At 38.8% G+C, this 21,625-nt stretch overlaps 2 protein-coding genes across 3 annotated transcripts in view; one reads left to right on the top strand and one right to left on the bottom strand.

Moving 5' to 3' along the window:
• BBOF1 (basal body orientation factor 1) overlaps window positions 1-12,880 on the top strand; it is a 48,895-nt gene extending 36,015 nt beyond the window's left edge. The window contains exons 9-11 of the mRNA XM_004455137.4: window positions 7,803-7,904; window positions 12,227-12,301; window positions 12,463-12,880. Coding sequence (XP_004455194.2) covers window positions 7,803-7,904; window positions 12,227-12,301; window positions 12,463-12,568 — 283 coding nt within the window. The 3' untranslated portion in view covers window positions 12,569-12,880. The remainder of the gene's footprint in view (window positions 1-7,802; window positions 7,905-12,226; window positions 12,302-12,462) is intronic.
• Window positions 12,881-13,159: 279 nt separating this feature from the next.
• ALDH6A1 (aldehyde dehydrogenase 6 family member A1) overlaps window positions 13,160-21,625 on the bottom strand; it is a 35,679-nt gene continuing 27,213 nt past the window's right edge. For both annotated transcript variants that reach the window (XM_004455140.5, XM_058293077.2), the window contains 3 exons: window positions 21,041-21,220; window positions 20,661-20,759; window positions 13,160-15,227 (listed from right to left, as the gene is read on the bottom strand). In XM_004455140.5, coding sequence (XP_004455197.1) covers window positions 15,123-15,227; window positions 20,661-20,759; window positions 21,041-21,220 — 384 coding nt within the window. In that variant the 3' untranslated portion in view covers window positions 13,160-15,122. The remainder of the gene's footprint in view (window positions 15,228-20,660; window positions 20,760-21,040; window positions 21,221-21,625) is intronic.

Genomic DNA, 21,625 nt, shown 5'->3' with positions numbered 1-21,625 from the left:
AGACCTTTGGGCCTTTACTTAAAGCCTTTCCTCCCAAGGCCCTTGGAAGCAAGTCAGCAACCCATTACTGGGTCCATCGCCCAGATTTGAGCAACTAAACAGGTATAATCATAAAGAGCTAGAAAAGATTGAATTAATAAAAAATGGCAGTAACACACAACCACCCATCACTAAATCCCTACTCAAAAGAGAAAATGAGCATCAGAGTAAACTCACCATCATAATCAGATGCCTAGACATCAGCAAAAATTAAAAGCCATACTAAGAAAAAGAAGATATGGCCCAAGAAAAGGAATATGTCAAATCTCCAGATGAGACACAGGATTTGAGACAACTAATCAATGAGATTCATACTCATTTCCTAAATCAAATCAATGAGTTGAAAAGTATGGCTAAAGGACATCAGGGACACTGAGAAAGCACAAAGAAGAATTTGAAAACTTGAATAGAAAAACAACAGAGCTTATGGGAAAGAAAGATACAAGAGATAAGATAAAAAACACATTAGGGAAGGAAGCAGACTTGGCCTAATGGATGGGGCGTCCGCCTACCACATGAGAGGTCCACGCTTCAAACCCCGGGCCTCCTTGACCTGTGTGGAGCTGGCCCATGCACACTGCTGATGTGCACAGGGAGTACCCTGCCATGCAGGGATGTCCCCTGCATAGGGGAGCCCCACGCGCAAGGACTGTGCCCTGTAAGGAGAGCCGTCCAACGCAAAAGAAAGTGCAGCCTGCCCAAGAATGGCACTGCACGCATGGAGAGCTGACACAAGATGACTCAACAAAAAGAAACACAGATTCCCAGTGCCACTGATAAGGATAGAAGCGGTCACAGAAGAACACACAGCAAATTGACACACAGTGAACACACAACGAAAAGACAATTGGGGGGGGGGGGAACGGGGAGAGAAATAAATTTTAAAAAACACATTAGATGCATATAACAGCAGACTCGAAATGATGTAAGAAAGAATAGGTGATGCAGAAGACAGAACAACTGAAAGTGAGGAGAGAGAAGAAAAGAGAAAGAAAAGAATGAAACAGGGTCTCAGGGAGTTGAACGATAACATGAATGCAACCACATATGTGTCATGGGAGTTCCAGAAAGTGAAGAGAAAGGAAAAGGGACAGAAAGTATTTGAGGAGGTAATGGCTGAAAATTTCCTAATTCTCATGAATAAAATGAATTCACATGTTTGAGAAGCACAGTGTATCCCAATCAGAATAAATCCAAATAGACCTACTCCAAGATACATACTATTCAGAGTGTTAAACGCCAAAGATAAAGAGAAAATTTTGAGAGCAACAAGGGAGAAACAAATCATTACTACAAGGGATGCTCAATAAGACTTAGTCACATTTCTCATCAGATATCATGAAAGTGAAAAGACAGTGGTCTGATATAATTAGGATACTGAAAGAGAAAAACTGCCAACCAAGAATGATCTGGCAAAATTGTCCTTCAAATAAGGAGGTGAGTTAAAAATATTCACAAATTAAAAAAACTAAAAGAGTTTGTAAAAAAAAGAACCTGCCTTTGCAGGAAGTATTAAAGTGTGCCTTACAGCCCCAAAGAAAAAGAGAATAGGAGAGAAGGCCTAGGAGGAGAGTGTGGAAGGCAAGACAAGCAGAAAGGATAAAACCAAAAGAGTAAAAAGACATGAGAATAAGATATGTCATAAGAAAGCCAAAGAATAAAATGGTGGAAGTAAATAATGCATTTACAGTAATATCATTGAATGTGAATGGATTAAACACCCCAATCAAAAGACAGAGACTGACAGTGGATTTTAAAAAAATGAGCCATCCATATGCTGCCTACAAGAGACTCACCTTAGACCCAGGGATACAAATTGGTTAAAAGTGAAAAGTTGGGAAAAGATAATCCACGCAAACAGTAACCAAAGAAGAGCAGAGTAGCTACGCTAATATCAGACAAATAAGAATTTAAATGCAAAAAAATTATAAGGGATTCAGAAGGCCATTATATATTAATAAGGACAATGCACCAGGAAGAAGTAACAGTCATAAGTATGTAGGCACCTAACCAGGGTGCCCCAAAATACATAAGGCAGACTAGCAAAACTGAAAGAAGAAGTAGATATCTCTACAAATAATACTTGGAGACTTCAACACACCCCTTACATCATTATATAGAGCAACTAGACATAAGATCAACAAGGAAACAGAGAATTTGAACAATGTGATGAACGAGTTAGATCTAACAGACATATACAGAACATTGCATCCCAAATCTGTGGGTTTTACTTTTCTTCTCAAGTGCCCATGGGTCTTTCTCCAGAATAGACCACATGCTGGGTCACAAGCAGGTCTCAATAAATATAAAAAGATTAAATTATACAAACCACCTTCTCAGATCATAATGGAATGAAGCTGGAAATCATTAAAGGATAGGATAAAGGAAAACTCACCAGTGTGTGGAGGCTAAAAAATACCTCCTAACAATCAGTGGATGAGAGAAGAACTTGTAAGAGAAATTAATAAATATATTGAGATGAAAATGAGAACACAACAAAACTTAAGAGATACAGTGAACACGGAGTTGAGAGGGAAATTTATATCCCAAACACATATATTAAAAAAGAAGAAATAGCTAAATTCAAATACCTAACTGAACACCTGAAGGAACCAGCTAAAGAACAGCAAACCAATCCCAAAGCAATCAGAAGGAAAGAAATAATAAAGATTAGAGCAGAAATAAATGAAATTGAGAACAACAAAAACAGTAGAGAAAATCAACAAAACCAAAAGTTGGTTCTTCCTCAATATGATAAAGAGTATATATGAAAAACCCACAGTCAACATTATACTCAATGGGGAAAGGCTGAAAGCTTTCTCTTTAAGATCAGGAACAAGACAAGGATGCCCCCTGTCACCAGCGTTATTCAACATTTTACTAGAAATTCTAGCTAGAGCAATTAGATAAGAAGAACATACAGAAGGCATCCAAATAGGAAAAGAGGAATTAAAATTCACACTATTTGCAGATGACATGATCCTATACTTAGAACATTCTGAAATGTTTATGACAAAGCTACTTGAGCTAATAAATGAATTCAGCAAAGTGGGAGGATACAAGATCAACATGCAAAAATCAGTAATGTTTTGGTATACTAGTATTTTTTTTTTAAGATTTTAATTTTATTCATTTCTCTCCCCTTCTCCCCCGCCCCAGTTGTCTGCTCTCTGTGTCCACCTCCTGCGCCTTCCCTGTCCACTTCTGTTGCCATCAGCGGCACGGGAATCTGTGTCTCTCCCTGCTGCGTCATCTTGCTGCGTCAGCTCTCTGCACGCACGCACGGCACCATTCCTGGGCAGGCTGCACCCTCTTCCGCGCTGGGCAACTCCCCCCACGGGGTGCACTCCCTGCGCGTGGGGTTTTCCCACGTGGGGGATACCCCTGCATGGCATGCGCATGGGCCAGCTCCACACTGGTCAAGGAGGCCTGGGTCTCGAACCACGGACCTCCCATGTGGTAGACGGACGCCCCAACCACTGGGCCAAGTCCACCGCCTGTATACTAGTGTTGAACAACTGAGGAGAAAATCAGGAAAAAAATCTATTTATTATAGCAACAAAATGACACAAATACTTAGGAATCAATTTAACCAAAGATGTACAGGATCTATATTCAGAAAACTACAAAACACTGCTAAAAGAAATCAAAGAGGCTGTAGCAGTTTGATATTATTGATGAATTCCTAAAAGAAATATTGGATTTTGTTTGTAAACTGTTCTTTTCCTCTGGGCATATTAGACTATATTGGATTCAGAAGTTTTACTTTTAAATAATGATTAAGGCTTTGATTGGGCCACATCAGTAGGACTCACAGAGAAACCACACTGTAGAGAAGGGAGGTTGGACTTTTGAGCTGGAGCCTGGGAAGTAAGCACACAGAGGAATGGAGAGCAGCTGAGCCTGAAGGGAATTTGGGTCCCAGGGAGAGAGAGACAGAACTGGTTGCCTAATAGTCTACAGCTGGTCTTGTGGAGAGAGGTAAAGCCTAGAGAGCCTCATAATCTACAGCTGACCTTATGGAGAACACAGAGGCACTGAGCCCAGAGAGAAATGAGTCCCAGGAAGAGAGGAAGCCAGGAAGCCCAAACCCTGGCAGACATCAGCAGCCATCTTGCTCCAACACATGGCAATAGACTTTGGTGAGGGAAGTAACATGCTTTATGACCTGGTAACTGTAGGCTTCTACCTCAAATAAATACCCTCTATAAAAGCAAACAGACTTCTGGTATTTTGCATCAGCATCCATTTGGCTTACTAATACAGAGGCCCTAACCAAAGGGAAAGATCCTCTATGTTCATGGACTGGAAGACTAAATATCATGAAGATGTTAATCCTACCCAAACTGATATATGCATTCAGTGCAATACCAATCAAAATTCCAATGCAGCCTACTTTACAGAAATAGAAAAGGCAATTAACAAATTTATTTGGAAGGGAAAGGGCACCTGCATCACCAGAAACATCCTAAAAATGAAAAGCGAGGGGAGTGTAGCTCAGTGGTTGAGCATCTGCTTCCTATGTACAAGGTCCTAGTTCAATGTCCAGTACCTCCTTTAAAAAAAAAGAGAGAGAGATGTGGGAGGATTCTCACTGCCTGAACTTGAAACATATTACAAAGCTACAGTGGTCAAAACTGCATGTTATTGACATAAAGATAGACACATTGATCAATGGAATAAAATTTAGAGTCCAGAAATAAACCGTCACCTGTATGGCCAACTGGTTTTGGACAAACCAACCTAGTCCACATTACTGGGACAAAACAGTTTCTTCACCAACAAATGGTGCTGGGAGAACTGTATATCCATAACCAAAAGAATGAAAGAGAACCCCTATCTCACTCCCTAACAAGAATCAACTCAAAATGGATCAATGGCCTAAATATAAAAGCCAGGACCATGAAACTACTAGAAGAAAATGTAGGGAAACATCTGAAAGATCTTGTGGTAGGTGGTGGTTTCTTAAACCTTACACCCAAAGCACAAGCAACAAGTTAAAAAAATAGATAAATGGGACCTCCTCAAAATTAAACACTTTTGGATAATGGTGGACAATGCCCATCCCAAAAAACAGTATCTATAACTGTATGCAAGACAGTTCCACCCATCTGCTCCATGGAATCTAAACTCCCTCTCAATCAAAACAGAGTGGGCATCACCATCCCCAAATCCTCAAGACTGAGAAATGGACAAACATAAGGGGGAGTTCAACTATGTATTAAAGTAGATTTATTATTATTCTAGCAATGGAAGAATTTGTAACACTGATATAAAGGCAGTGGCCACCAGAGATTCTGAGGGGAGGGAGAGGAAAGAATAGGTGTGGGGCGTGGATGTGGCTTAAGCAGTTGAGCGCCCACCTCCCACATAGGAGGTCCCGGGTTCAGTCCCCAGCGCCTCCTAAAAAACAAAAACAAGCAAAACAAATGAAAAAAAAACAACTCAGGGAAACTGATGTGGTCAGGGGTTTGGCACTGGCTTCCCACATTTGAGGTCCCTGGTTCAATCCCTGGCCCCATACCTAAAAAAAAATTAAAAATAAGAAAAGGGTAAGTGTAACATGGTGCATTTTTTGGACCTTGGAATTGTCCTGCATGACACTGCAATGACAAATTGTCAAAACGTATAAAATCGTGCAGTGCAAAGTGTAATCTATAATGTAAACTATAGACCATGGTTAGTAACAATGATTCAATATGTTTTCATTAATTGTAACAAATGTACCACACTAATGAAAGATGTTGTTAATGGGGAAAAGTATGGGAGGGGGAGGAGGGAGGTGTAAAGGAATCCCCCTATATTTTCAATGTAACATTTATGTAATCTAAAGCTTTTTTCAAAATAAAATAAAAAATTAATCATTTTGAACTTCAAAAGACTTTGTCAAAAGAGTGAAAAGGCAGCCAACCCAATGGGAGAAAATATTTGGCAATCACATATCCGATAAGGGTTTAATATCCATGATGTATAAAGAGATGCTAAAATTCAACAATAAAAAGACAATAAAAAGACAAATGACTTGATTAAAAAATGGGCAAAAGCCTTGAAGAGACAATTGTCCAAAGAAGAAATACAAATGACAAAAAAAAAACATGAAAAAAATCTTCATCACCAGCCATTAGGGAAATGCAAATCAAAGCAACAATGAGATATCATTTCACACCTATTAGAATGGCCACGATTAAAAAATGGAAAACTACAAGTGTTGGAGAGGATGTGGAGAGAGAGGAACAATTATTCACAGTTGGTGGGATTGCAGAATGGTACAGCCACTGTGGAGGACTGTGTGGCATTTCCTAAGGAAGTGAATATAGATTTGCCATGTGACTCCACAATACCACTACTAGTTATATACCCAGAAGAACTGAGAGCAGTGATACAAACAGACATCTGCACATGATGTTCAAAGTGGTGTTATTCACAACTGCCAAAATATGGGAACCACACAGATGTCCATCAATCTATAAATGGATAAACAAATTGTGGGGTACACATACAATGGTATATTATTCAGCTGTAAGAAGAAATGAAGTTGTAAAGCATATGATAACATGAGTGAACCTGGAGGACATAATGTTGAGTGCAGCAAGCCAGACATAAAAGGACAAGTACTGTATGATTGCACTATTATGAAATAAATATTTGTGTATATTCATGAAGTTAATAACTAGGTCACCAGAAAATAGAATGAGGGTAGAGAATGAAAAGTTAAGGATCAATCTGTGCAGAAATTGTAAAAAGGTTGTTCATAAATCTTTGGAAATAAATAGAAATGGTGAAAGCACATCGTAGTGTTTGTAATTAGCAGTGCTAATATATGGGTATGACAGTGGTTATAAAGGTTAAGTCTGAGGTCATGTATATTACTAGAAGGAAAACTAAAAAAATTACATGGGACTTTACACAACCAAAGCAAAATATGGACAGTAGTATATAGTGATATATTAATAATCTTGCATTAAGATTAAGAAAAAAAGGAAATATACTAAGTGAAAGAAATTAGACAAAAGATACTATATATTGTTTGACTCCATCTATACAAACTATAAATACAAATAAATTAGAGAGATGCAAATAGAAAAACAGCGATGTACAGCAGGGGAAGCAAAGATGGATTGTGAGGTGATTATTAAGGGATAGAGTTTTTTTATTTGTCTGTTTTTTGTCTTTATTATTATTATTGGAAAAATGAAAATGTTCTAATAATGATTGAAAAGCGATGAATGCACAACTATGTGATTATGCCAAATACTATTGATTATACATTTTGGATGGATTGTATACTTTAATAATATGTATCAATAAAACTGAATTTTTAAAAAGTAATAATAAATGTCACTTTGAAATTAAAAAAAAAATGTTAAAAAACAAAAAGTCTTATCAATAATTTTACCAAACAACTGTTTTTTTTCCCCATGTTTTCTTTGTCTCTGTGTATGTCTGGACATACAATGTTATACAATGTTATATTAAGATTTTCTATTTTGTTTATTCGCTTATGTGTGAACAGATATTTTTCCATGTTGTTATAGTTTTTATTTCCATTTTAGGACTACATAAAATCGCATGTTGGCTAGTATATTGATATACTTTTAAACTTATTGTTTTTGTAATAGATATAGTTTGCTTTGTTGTCATTACACCCCATAATATTCAGTTATGGTATAGGATCTTTTCCACATGTTCATAAATTTTATAGTTTTTTTTTAAACAGCTTACTTTGACCTTATTTTTCTTTTTTTTTCTTTGAACTTCTTCAGGACAAATATTCAAGGAGATGTGGATATTGGAGATTTGACCTGGGAGCAGAAGGAGAAAGTCTTGAGATTACTCTTTGCAAAAATGAATGGTTTTGTTCCCAGGTAACTCCCTCTTTCTGCAGTGAAATACCAAGTCATTATCAAATCTACAAACCATATAGGAACAATGGATTTATTCTTATTTAGAATGAAAAGAATGGTAATGGGCCAGAAAATATAAGAGTCCTTCTGATAACTACTGCAACTCCAGGAGATAAATGGAATGATTGAGTAGGAAAATTGAAAAATGAATTGAAATTAAAGGGGGAAGAAAAGAGAAAATTAATCTTAGATGTTTAAGGTAATGTTTGTTAAGAAGTTACAACATAGCTCAGCTGAATGAATGGCAACTTAAGAGAAACATAACAGTTTATTAAGGTTTTATTGGTCTGTAGAGATAAGTAAATGCTTTTAAGGTTATTATTAAGGGAATCTGTAATACCTAGAAAGAAAAATGGAAATCCTAGTAATTCCTTTTATTTTTTATTTTTTTAAAGATTTATTTCTCTCCCTTTCCCCCCACCCCAGTTGTCTGTTCTCTGTGTCTATTTGCTGTGTCTTCTTTGTCTGCTTCTGTTGTTGTCAGCGGTGCAGGAATCTGTGTTTCTTTTTGTTGCGTCATCTTGTTGTGTCAGCTCTGTGTGTGCAGAGCCATTCCTGGGCAGGCTGCACTTTCTTTCGCGCTGGGTGGCTCTTCTGATGGGGCGCACTCCTTGCGCGTGGGGCTCCCCTATGTGGGGGACACCCCTGCGTGGCAGGGCACTCCTTGCGCAGATCAGCATTGTGCATGGGCCAGCTCCACACGGGTCAAGGAGGCCTGGGGTTTGAACCATGGACCTCCCATGTGGTAGACGGATGCCCTAACCACTGGGCCAAGTCCACCACCGGTAATTCCTTTTAGTGATTAGCTTCACTCTCTTTCTTCACTCTCTTTCTCCACTCTACTTTTTTATCAGTGACTATCACCCTGGTTTTGAGAAGTAAAGCAATGAAGCACTTATTGACTGCTTGTTAAATGCTTGGCACTAAATTAGATACTACCGCAGATCCAAAAGAATTAAGAGACATTGCTCTTGATCTAAAAAAGCTTAAAATAGAGTTAACTAAAGAAAAACAAACATGACAAGGAAAAATTAGGTAGCACTATAAAGTATAATTGGAATTTAGACAACATTTCAGTGGATCACAGTGATTAGAGGAAACTTTCCTGAAGGAGTGGAACTCTGTGAGGTGCCTTGAAGTATAACTAGATAGCAGGAAGTGTGGAGGAGGGCACACCAGGCAAAGGGCTTAGTAGACTGCAAAAGCCCAGAGGTGGGAATGGGTGTGGGGTGTTTAGGAACACTGAGGAAAAATTGGCTGGCTTGAGGAAATTTAGTGTATGCGAGACTAATTAGAAATAAGGTTTATTCCATAGATTAAGTTATGATGAGCCTTAAAAACTATGCAGAAAAGTCTGAATTTATATCATTGTAGATTGAAATGTGTAACCTACTTTTCTTCCCTCTTTTGGAGGAGTACAAACAGAAATAAGCCATTTTCCTTACACTAGATTGGTTCTCAGATCAATTTTCTTACAGCTGACCATAACCAAACAGAAATGTAAAAGTGCAATTGTGACATAGGCTCAGAACAGTAGTGTATAATGATATGAGAGTGTCTTAATCAGGGAGGTCATGAAAGTTTTTGAGGAAGTAAAAGCTAGAGTTGACTTCTAAAAAATGAGTGAGAATTAACAGGGCAAAAAGGAGGAGGAAAAAACATTCCAGGCAGGAGAAACAGAATATACTTTCAGTGTTGAATGGGGGATGATGGCAATACATTGAAGAGAAAAAAATTTGAGGCATTTGAACATAGTGACTGGAGTGCAGAGGAGAGTTTAGGGAGGGAGATTTGAGCATGTTTAGTGAAAATTGGTAGTTGAATCTAGGAGAGTGGGTCAAGGTAGAAGAGTAGTAGAACTGAGGCTAGAACCTTTAGGAATAACCACAATTTGGGAACAGAACAAGGAAAAGTACAACCAAAAGGGAAGAGTTTAAGAATCGTATAGAAAGGTGAAGGACTTTGAAATCTTTCTTGCTTTTATTTTTTGGTAACCTTCCAAAGAGTTTTATAAAAACTCTTGTGAGATGACTTTTCCCTACAGCAGTCAGCACCCAGAATTTCAGGTCCCCAGTTCATACTAAGTTGTTTCAACACTGGGGAAACAAAGGAATTTTTATGAGTTTTTTTTTCATACCAATGCACTGAACTTGTTCCTTCTTTAATTTTTTAAAATTTTATTTCTCTTCCCCCCTCCCCCCTCCCGCCCCGGTTGTCTGCTCTCTGTCCATTCATTGTGTGTTCTTCTGTGGCACCAGGAATGTTTCCTTTTGTTGCATCATCTTGTGTCAGCTCTCCGTGTGTGTGGCTCCATTCTTGGGCAGGCTGCACTCTTTCACACTGGGGGGCTCTCCTTATGAGGTGCACTCCTTGGCTCCCCCACACAGGGGACACCCCTGTGTGGCACAGCACTCCTTGCATGCTCCTTGCACGCATCAGCTCTGCACATGGGCCAGCTCCACACTGGTCAAGGAGGCCTGGGGTTTGAACGGTGGACCTCCATGTGGTAGGCGGACGCCCTATCCATTGGGCCAAGTCTGCTTCCCTGAACTTGTTCCTGATGACAGTAGAACCATGTCTAAGCCTTTTGGAATCTCATATGTACAGGTTGGATAAAGGAAAAATAATAGTATGGTGAAATGTTGAGATGAAGAAGGGATTAATGAGAAAGCTCAAAGTAGACTGGGGAAGAGTTAGGTGATAGAAGGTCTCCCAAGGGGCTAGTCAAGTTGTGATATGGATAAGAGTTTACATTGATGTATATATTGTAAACCCTCCAGTGGAACATTTTTCTTTATGTTTGAACCAAGTTAAAGTGGCGTGCTTACAACTTACTGGTTAGTAAGTTGGACTCTTCAGTACATCAGCAAGCACTCTGGCCATCATGCAGACACTATTAACATTTAAAGTACACTTTTTCCCATGTATCACCATTAGACTATTTAATATAGTCAGATTTTTTTTCTGTATTACATCAATTTTTTTTTAAACATTTTTTCCTTTTAATTTTTTAATTTTAATTTTTAAAAAAATGTTACATCAAAAAAATATGAGGTCCCCATATACCCCCCATTCCCCCCACACCCCCCTCCTCCCACATCAACAACCTCTTTCATCATCGTGGGACATTCCTTACATTTGGTGAACACATTTTGGAGCACTGCTGCACCACATGGATAATGATTTATATTGTAGTTTACTCTCCCCCCCAGTCCACCCAGTGGGCCATGGCAGAACATACAGTGTCCAGCATCTGTCCCTGCAGCACCACCGAGGACAACTCCAAGTCCTGAAAATGCCCCCACATCATATTTCTTCTTTCTTCTCCCTACCCTCAGCAGCTACCATGGCCACTTTATCCACATCAATGCTACAATTTCTTCCATTACTAATCACAATAGTTCCACAGTAGAATACAGGTAAATCCTCTTTAATCCATACTCTATTCCTCCATCCTGTGGAGACTGGAATGATTATGTCCACTCCACCTCTATATCAAGAGGGGGCTTCGATTCCACATGGATGATGGATGCAATTCTCCTGCTTGCAGTTGTAGGCATTCTTGGCTCCCTGGTGTGGTGGTTGACCTTCTTCACCTCCCTGTTAGCTGGCCAGGGTAAGTCCAATAAACCAGAGGGTAGGAACTGCAAGTCTGCTGAGGTTCAGGGCCTGGCTGTCACATGGACAGTCCAGAGATTGAGGTCTCCTGAGTTATAGTCAGATTTTGAATGAGTTTGTGCTGCTTTCATATGCAGCTAATTTAGGACAAGTTTTAGGAGCGGGGTATGTGTCTGAATGTGTTGGCAGATTAACTCTCTGTACTTTATACCTGTTAAGCTCATTTTCAAATTAGAATATTGAATTAATGATGTTTATTCCCTATTATTAACCCTAGACTTTCCAAAGTATAAAGGGAAATTTTCATACTGGGCCTATTTCCACTGGGTAACCTTTCTGTGTTCTGAGGCTCTTTTTGTGGGAAGGCGACTTTTCAGGCCATGTTTTTGGTCAGTACTCTGGTCACCCTTGCTGTTAACCATTTATAACAGTATTATCATCCCAAATACTTACCTCCTTTGAGTTCAATATATCTCAACCTCAAGAGAACATGTTTATATTAATTTGCTTAACATTATGCAATTATTATCTATGTATTAAAGCTCAATTGTGAAAATAAGCCTGAGTAACTGAAACATTTCATTTAACACTTTGAAGTGTAGTTGAAATATAGGGCAGGAGACACTGAATGCCTCATCATGTTTGTTGCCTATTCCCCACCACAGGAAATACAGCCAGAGTTCTAGGCCTCCCATTCCAGACTACATTCCTTCCAATAAAGGAGAAACAAAGGAATTTGGGTAAGATCTCTCTTGCCAAAGCAATTAATATGAGCCTGATTATGGTGGTTCTTATGGGCATCTTATATGTCCTAAAGCTGGGTGAAAGTAATATGTCTATTGTTCTGAACAAAGTTCCATGTATGCCTGGATGACAGGTCATTATTTTATTGTTATTGCAGAGATGAAAGTAAGCCTCGAGATCAAACCTTCATCACCCAGCAAGTTCCAATCTCAGACTCTTCTGATGAACTGCTGCTAACCAGTATTCAGTACGGATCACAATAATCTGAAATAGTAAGGAGTCTATAATATACATAATCAAATGATACTTGCAACTTTTATCCTTCCCCACGTAATATCTTGATAACAGTTCTTTTCTCTACTGGCCAGAGACTCTGAGGGATCAGCAAAATGAATAATGGCATTAATATGAGATCACAAAAAATTTTCTAATAATATTTACACTAAAGATGTATTCTATTTAATGCAAATACCTGTTAAAGTAGAAAACCTACAGACTGCCTTTAAAATTAGCAGCCCAGCCAAATACACTCTTTCATATATAATAAACTTTTCTGTCTTCAGTCATATTCAAAACTCTGTATTTTTTAATCCTTCAGTGAGTAAAGAAGGCCTTTGCTGGATTATTTTAGAAGCAGAAAAGGCTAAATGGGCAATGAATAGCCGTCAACTTTAACCTTACAGGCTTGCTTTGGAAAAAAATTCTCACTATATGAAAATGCAACAAAGACATATGGGAAGGACATTTATAAAATCACTTTCCAACTCTTGGCTTTGGAGAGAAGTGGGAAAGTCACAACCTAGGGGGCAAAGACATTATAAGGAAGTATGATACTATTTTTTAAAAAAGCCAGGTTTTCTCTTTTAAGAGATTTTATTCATAATTTGTTATTCATAATCAATTAGCACAATGTAGAATCTGAGAAATTTCAAATGAGGCCACATTAGACAGAAAGAAAATAAAAGTGATTTTTCAGTTGCTATTAGCGTGACCATAACTACACATATTTTTTTCCTTCTAAAAAACAAACTCCTCAGCAGCAAGTAGTTGGCCAAACAAGTAAACAAGTTGATTTCAATTAGAGTACATTATTTTGACTGGTCAGTATTTTTTTAAAAAGTGATTTCCCTTAGATGTAAGGAAACCTTAAAGAGTATATGATTATTTTTAATTCCATTTGGAATTTAGACAATATGACCTTTTATTCAACTCGGCCTATAACTGTTGGATTGGATTAAATATCACTACCACTTATCAGCTGTGATAGAGATAAAACAAGGGGTGTTCTGCTTTCAAAATGTAAATTTCTATTACTTCACCGAAAGGAAGCCAAGTCTAAAAAAGAAGAGACCCATTAGGGTCTTTAGTCCATTATATTCAAGTTCCAAACACTTTAAGTGTCTGTACAGCAGGTGATAGTAATAAGTCTGAAGTCCAGAGAGTGTACAAGTATTTCCAAAGTTTTTCATCATTCTTAATCCACCAAATAAACCCTATGTAGTATGATTAGCACTACCCAAGTGACTAATTAGGAAGCAGAAAAAATAAATAACCTGTCCTATCTGCCTGAAGACCAAGATTATTCTATCTGAGTCAGCAGTCTTCTCCTAGCTCACTGGGTATAAACCACATCAGGGAAAGGAAAAAAAAAATTTATATATATATATATATAAACAAACCATATCAGAAAGACAGGATTCAGGTCGATTATATAGAAAAAGACAGAACCCATTCTGCCTAGCCCATCAATTTCTGTTCTGACCTAGAGTTCAGATATATCAAAGAAACAAAAAAGCTTAAAGAAACTTTAATTAAATAATATTAAGAATCTGTCAAGGTATTTTAAAAAAATTATTACTTTGTGTCGCCAAAAGCTTTGAGATTCCTTAGGCTCAATAACTTGAATTAAGATTTTTTTCATTAAAAAAGTGTCACTGATAAATGCAAACAAGAGGAAAGAATATATAAAATTCCAGTAAGGCAAGTAAGTAATATCAAGTTAGACTTGCTTAAGGCAAGAGTTTTGCCCACTTACATGATTGGAACGCCCCTTGATTTCTGGGCTAAAATTTGCATCTTCATGATCTTAATTAATGGCTAATGCATTAATTAATGATTGGTGAAGCAAACCCTGAAAACTGGCACACACAATAAAAAAGTTGATTCCCCCAACACACACTGAGGATTCCTTGAGAAGTGATTTTAAGAAGCTGGAACGCTGACAATGATAAAATTAAATGTTCACAAATCTCTAGGACAAAGTAGCAGTCAGCATAAAAGAAGCAGTTGTCATAACTTTAGGATAAGTAGAAATGGATTTTCCATGTAGTGTGGGATAAATCAAAGGCTCAAGAAATGCTGGCAGACAGGTCTCCCTCACCAGCATCGATCTAAGCCTGTGTTTGAGGACAACCAAAGGGTGAGTTATTTCTATCCTCTTTCTTCATCCAAGAATTTTTCTTCCAATTATTGGAAGATCTTCTTTACATAATCTTTAGCTCTTTCAAGTCTTCAGAAAAGGGGAGACTTCTTAGAAAACAGATCTAACCCCTCATTCCAGATAAGCATTTCACAGTTATAACAAGTTACCTCAAAAATAGAAGTAGAAGAACAAGGGAAAATCTGGTTTCAAAGTTATACCAAAAGTCTCTCTATAGCAACTCTGCAGGGATTAATGGTTCTGAAAAAGATTTTAGCTAGAAAGTATTCCAATCAATACCAGAGAACTGTTAACTATCTGAGCAAAGCTGGCAAGTGAATTTGGTCAACAATAAAGGGACATTACTCAGGACAGACAGAGTTGGAATAAACTTGTTTCTAACGGCCCATTGTAGGCATGACTACAGCAGGTGAGGAAAGCGTAGCGTCTTCTTCTTTCCACTGAGAAGTGATGGTCTTTAATTGAGTGTAGAATTGGATGCCCTAAAAGAAGAAAGGATAACAAAGAATTATCATATATTCCTGGGGGTCTGGTGCAATCAGCTCACAATAGGTTGGCTCGAAGGGAAGGCAACACAGAAATAAAGGTAGAAACACAAGAGGGGAGACAAATCTGGGACCAGGGGACTCACAGTTTCTGGAACTGAGAGCTTCAACCCTAGTTTTCCCATGGCATTTATTGGGAAACTACCAAGCAGCTGTTTGCTATCTGAACAGCAAAATCATTTATAATAACAGGGAACAACTGCAACACCTAACAACTGCTACATTTAACAGGTATAACATTTACAATACAAACAGGTAAGCCAGTTTCCCACAACAGGTGTAGAAGTTTTCATGATTCTTTTTTTTTTTTTTTAAAGATTTTATTTACTTATTCCCTCTCCTTGCCACTTGTGCTTGTTGTCTGCTCTGTGTCCATTCACTGTGTGTTCTTCTGTCTGTCTTGTCTTCTTCTCTTTAGGAGGCAATGGGAACTGATCCTGGGACATTCTGACATAGGAGAGAGGCACCCAATCACTTAAGTCACCTCGGCTCCCTGGTTTGTTGGGTCTCTCATTGTCTTTTCCTGTGTCTCTTTTTTGTTGCATCATCTTGTTGCATCGGCTCTCCGTGCAGGCCAGCTTCGCCACGTGGGCCAGCTTGCCCTCACCAGGAGGCCCCAAGAATCGAAGCCAGGAGCTCCCATATGGTAGATGGGAGCCCAATTGTTTCCGCCACATCCGCTTCCCCATGATTCCTCTTTATATCAGTTTAAAAAAAAAATTATATATTGGTACAGAAATACAGCATATTTCCCATTTTAACCACTTTTAAGAATACAATCCAGTGATATTAATTATATTCATTGTTGCACTACCATTACCACCATCCATTACCAAAACTTCCACCATCCCAAACAGAAACTCTGTAGCTATTAAACATTAAGTCCCCATTCCACTACCATAGTTCCCCAACCCCATGCTGCCCCATACACTGTAATCTACTTTCTGTCTCTATGATAAGCTTACATATTCTAGTTTTTTTTTTAAGATTTATTTCTTTCTTTCTCTCATCCCCCGTCCCCCTCCAGTTGTCTGCTCTCTTTGTCCATTCGCTGTGAGTTCTTCTGTGACTGCTTCTATCCTTATCAGTGGCACCGGAAATCTCTTTTTTTTGTGTGTGTCAGCTCTCCGTGTGTGCGGTGCCATTCTTGGGCAGGCTGCACTTTCTTTCGTGCTGGGTGGCTCTCCTTGCGGGGCGCACTTTTTGTGCGTGGGACTCCCCTACGGGGGAGACACCCTTGCGTGGCAGGGCACCATCAGCAGTGCGCATGGGCCAGCTCCACACAGATCAAGGAAGCCCGGGGTTTGAACCACGGACCTCCCATGTGGTAGGCGGACGCCCAATTCACTAGGCCAAGTCGACTTCCCATGCTCTTAGTCTTAACTGACACTCCTGTGGGTGTGAACCAGGGCTTAAAGAGCCCTATGTCACTTGGCCCCTGCCTACTCTTGAATATCATTTCATGTTCTCTCCTCATTTACTCACTGTGCTGCAGCCCAATTCTGCTGTTTGAATATGTCATGCCTGTTCCTGCCTTAGGACAGCTGAACTTGCTGAAGGATGTAGTAATAATAGTAGTAATTCTATCCTCATAACCTTATGGAATATAGGAACTATTGGTGTTCTCAATTTTTTAACTTTTTATTTTAAAATAATTTCAAACTTACAGGACAGTTGCAAAAATAATACAAGCCCCATACAGAGAAATCAAACATACACCCATCCCACCCCACCCCAGAGAAACAGATCCAATTTTAACATTTTGTCATCTTTGCCATATCACTGTATCATCTATTCATTCATCCAGCTACTTTCTGAACATCTGAGTACAGGCTGCACATATCATGCTCCTTGAATACATAATACTTCCATGTACATTTCCTATGAACAAGGATAGTTACTTACGTAATTACCTGAAGTTCAAATATCCTTTTGAGACTTTTCTCTTCCATTGTTAGATCCCATCCAGTATCACATATTGCATTTAACTGTCATTATCCCTTTCGTTTTTTTCTTTAATTATAGAAACACATAAAATATAGATCTTCCCATCCAAATCCCTCCCAAACATACCATTTAGTGGGATTTATTATATTCACAGTCTTGCTGTACCCTCTCCACCATTCATTACTAGAACTTTCCAATCACCTCAAACAGAAACCTTACAACTCATTTTGCATTAACTCCTCATTACCCCTGCCCCCTACTCCTGGTAACCTTTACTCTACTTTCTGTCTCTATGTCTTTGCATGTTCTCTCATATTTTCTGTGGGTACCATGGGGCTTAAATTAAAACAGTCTAAATCTATAACTACCTTAACTTTGATTTGATACCAACTTAACTTCAATAACAGGTACTAAACTATATCCCCAAACCCCACTTTCCCCCTTGCCGTTATATAGTTGTCACAAAGGACATATTTTTATAGTGAGTCCAAAACCATTGATTTATCAGTACATTTTATATATTTGCTCTTTAGATCTTAGAGGAAGTCAAAAGTTAAATTAAAAATAAAAATAAAATAGTACTGGTATTTATATTTATCTAAGTCATTATCTTTACCAGAGATCTTTATTTCCTCATATGGCTTCAGTCAGTTGTAGTGTCCTTTCCTTTCAGCATTTCTTATAGGGTTAATCTTGTGGTGATGAAGTCCCTCAGTTTTCATTTATCTGGGAATGTCTTAATTCCTCCCTCATTCTAAAAGACAGTTTTACCAGATACAGAATTCTTGGTTGGCAATTCTTTGCTTTTAGCACTTTAAATATATCTCCCACTGGCTTCTTGCCTCCATGGTTTCTGATGAGAAATTGATGCAATTTTATTGAGGCTCCCTTATATGTGACATAGTTTCTTTTTGTGACTTTCAGAATTCTCTATCTTTAGCATTTGTCAGTCTGATTATAATATGCCACATGTATTTATCCTGTTTAGAGTTTGTTGAGCATCTTAGATGTGTATATTCATGTCTTTTGTTAAATTCTGAGAAGTTTTACTCATTTTTTTTAAGATTTATTTTTTATTTACTTTATATTTTTCTTTATACCCCGTTCCCCCAGATGGTTTGCTCATCTGTATTCATTGTTTGCTTGCCTTCTCCAGGAGGCACTGGAAACCAAATCCAGGGCCTCCCATATGAGAGGTAAATGCCCAATGGACTGAGCCACATCTGCTTCCTGTAGGCTACTATGTCTGCTGGCTTGTGGCCTCTGAGCATTGAAGCAGGGGCAGAGTCTGATTTGTTGTGGCAGGAGATGGCGTTTAGCTCTGTTGCAGGAGCATCTAGCTCTGCTGTGGTGGGAGGCAACATCTGCTTTTCTTTTAGGAGGCACTGGGACCTGAACTCAGGACCTCCCATTCAGTAGACGGGGGTCCAAGTGGTTGAGCCACATCTGCCTCCCAGTCATTGTTTTTTTAATATTCTCTCTGTTCCTTTCTCTTTTCTCCTTCTGGTACTCCCACAATGCAAATACTTGTATGCTTGATGGTGTCCCACAGTTTCCTCAGTCTCTGCTCACTTTTCTTCATTCTACTCCTAAGACTGGATGATTTCAATCATCTTATCTTTAGACTCTTGATTCTTTTTGATTCTTTTTTCTGCCAGCTCCCATCTGCTGTTGAACTCCTCTAGGGAATTTTTAATTTCCGTTACTATGGTCTTCAGTTCTGTTCGGCTCCTTTTCATAATTTCCATCTCTCTGTTGGCATTCTGTGTTCATCTGTTTGTTTCCTGATTTCCTTTAGTCCTTTGTCCATGTTTTCTGTTAGCTCTTGGAGCATATTTAGGACTATTTTTTAAAAGTCTGGTATGTCCCAGTCTGATCCTCCTCATTGATGGTTTCTAATGCTTAATCTTCGCCTTTGCCTGGGCTATTGCTTCTGGTTTTATTTGTAAATTTTATAATGTTTTGCTGAAACCTGGATATTTTGATATTTTAATTATGTTGTCACTGGAACTTAGACTGTGGTGTCTATTATTTAAGCTTGTATCCAGCTAGTGTTGTGACACAGCTTTCCTTGAATGCCAGGAACTAACAAAAAAAAAGGGAAAAATCCACTTTTCCCAAGTCTTTGAAGATTGACCTGTGCAACTGCTCTCCTTCAGGGCGTCTCCACACAATGAAATTAGAGAATAGCTCCAGGACAAAATATAGGGGCCTTTCTGGACTTTTCTGGGCCTGTGTCTTATCTTGGGCATGCATGTGTGGCCCTACAAATTCCCGTTTACGTGAATATGCATGTCTTCTCTTCCCTAGGAAACAGTTTCCTTGTGGTTCAGGGCACTGCTGTGTATGTCCTACAGCCAGGAATCCCTTGCCCCAGGCAGCATGACTTGATTTTCTCCCACAGTGTTCTGTAGGAGAGCTTGGTAAGCTGCCTTCTATACCCAGGGCAAGTTCAGGGATGGTCAATGCCTCAGGGCACCACCAGACAATATGGGCCAAACATACGCCCTCCGGACATATGACGGTTACTCTGTTCCCTTTCGGACGCAGGCCAGTTCTGCCCTGAGTCATAAGGGGTAGGGGTAGGGGTAGGTTCAGTCTGGGTGCCCTGAGATCCTACCACTTCTAAGCAACCTTTCTCTTGATTTGGCACTCTCCCTCTTACTGCATTCCTTTAATTGTTTTCTGGAGCTTTGACAAACATGTTTCTGCCAGTTCTTGATGGTTTTTCAAAAGCTTCTGTGGGGGGATGAAGCCCTGAAGTGTCTAACTCCACCATCTCGATTGGGGTGGGGACTAGTCTCATTTTCAGAGGAATTCTTGAGACACAAAGAGATACAAATCTCCTCAGGATAACACAGGTAATAATTGGCCAAACTGGGATATGAAATCAGGTGATCTGGCTCCAGATCTGCCTTATTTTTCTTGTTGTATTCACAATGCCTGTATTCATAATGCCTAAAATAGTGTTTGGTACAAAAAAGGTGCTCGATAAAATTTTTAAAAATGAATAATTATTACAGGAGAATAATTATTACAGGGAGCACGTGGGGGTATATAAACAACTCAGCATCGAGGAAAGGTGGAGGTGGATGGTCAGAGAGATTTTGAACTATTCTTTAAATTGAGACATGACAGATGATTAGGAAAGGGGTATAGGCAGAGGAAATGCCATATACAAAGGCGTGGACTTGTCCATACTCTTTATTCAAAACTATGGTGTCTTGAGTTATTCAGGAGGAAGTAACTTTGGCAAAATTTTGTTAATTCTTAAATCTTTTTTAGGGGACCTACTGATAAGCACTGCTAAACTACATATGACCGCACAGAAGCTGATGGCAGGCCCTTCCTGGCAGAATCCTTCCTCCTGAATATGTTCAAGAAAGTATGTTAGAGAGAAAAACAGTTTAAACTTAAAGTTACCTGTTTGCCATAGAAATTGGTATCTCCCCTGAAGGATGATCGAGAGCCAGTGAATGAGAACATTGGCAAAGGCACTGGAATGGGGACATTCACACCCACCTAAAGCAGAACAAATCCACATCAAATAGTAAGAAAAGGACTCAAACAAAGGAATTCTCCATTTAGAAGCACAAAGCCATCGGAGAAACCATTTTAAATTCCCACGTTTTGTCCCATCTGCCATCCCATAGACTTTTATTCCTGAGGAAGAAAAAGGGCCTTGTGGGAAATCAGAGAGGCAATATTTAAACAAATTGCAGTAATAGATACTGTTTACTGTCTCCCCTTGGAGAGGAAACAGTAAATGACTATAAGAGTCTCCTAAAATCCTATTCACAAACCTGTCCAACATCCACCAGATGGGAATATTTTCGAGCTGTGGCTCCATTGGTAGTGAAGATGGCAGTTCCATTCCCATATGGGTTGTCATTTACGATCTTGATGGCTTCATCCAATGTTTCTGTCTCCAGAACCACAAGAACTGGACCAAAAATCTCTTCTTTGTAACAGGTCATATTTGGCTGCCAAAAGTGATGCATCCAGAAAAGAGGTCAGCTTTTTTGTGTCTGAGTAGTCTATGCTTATTTCATGCTTTTGCTTACTATTCACTGTTTACATGGACGGCACTCATGTTAAGAAATCCTCTCTTATTCTGTGTTCCATCTTCCAAGCTACCAATCATATAAACAACTTGAAATTCCTATTAACCATAACCATACTCCTATCCTTCAAGCACTGTACCTAGGTCCCATTACCCACCACTAGCTCTCTCTTTAATGCCTGTACAATTTGTTTCATACACTTGTTATGTTACTGAAACATTACCTGGAAATTCATTTTTTATAAGTCAAATCAAATCTACATTAAAAACATCAGGAAAAATTTTCTCTTTAAAGTAACCCTATGCTAAGTTTTCTGTAACATAA

This window comes from Dasypus novemcinctus, chromosome 3, assembly GCF_030445035.2.
Source record: "Dasypus novemcinctus isolate mDasNov1 chromosome 3, mDasNov1.1.hap2, whole genome shotgun sequence".
Taxonomy (NCBI): domain Eukaryota; kingdom Metazoa; phylum Chordata; class Mammalia; order Cingulata; family Dasypodidae; genus Dasypus; species Dasypus novemcinctus.
This window is presented reverse-complemented; position numbering and strand designations above follow the sequence as displayed.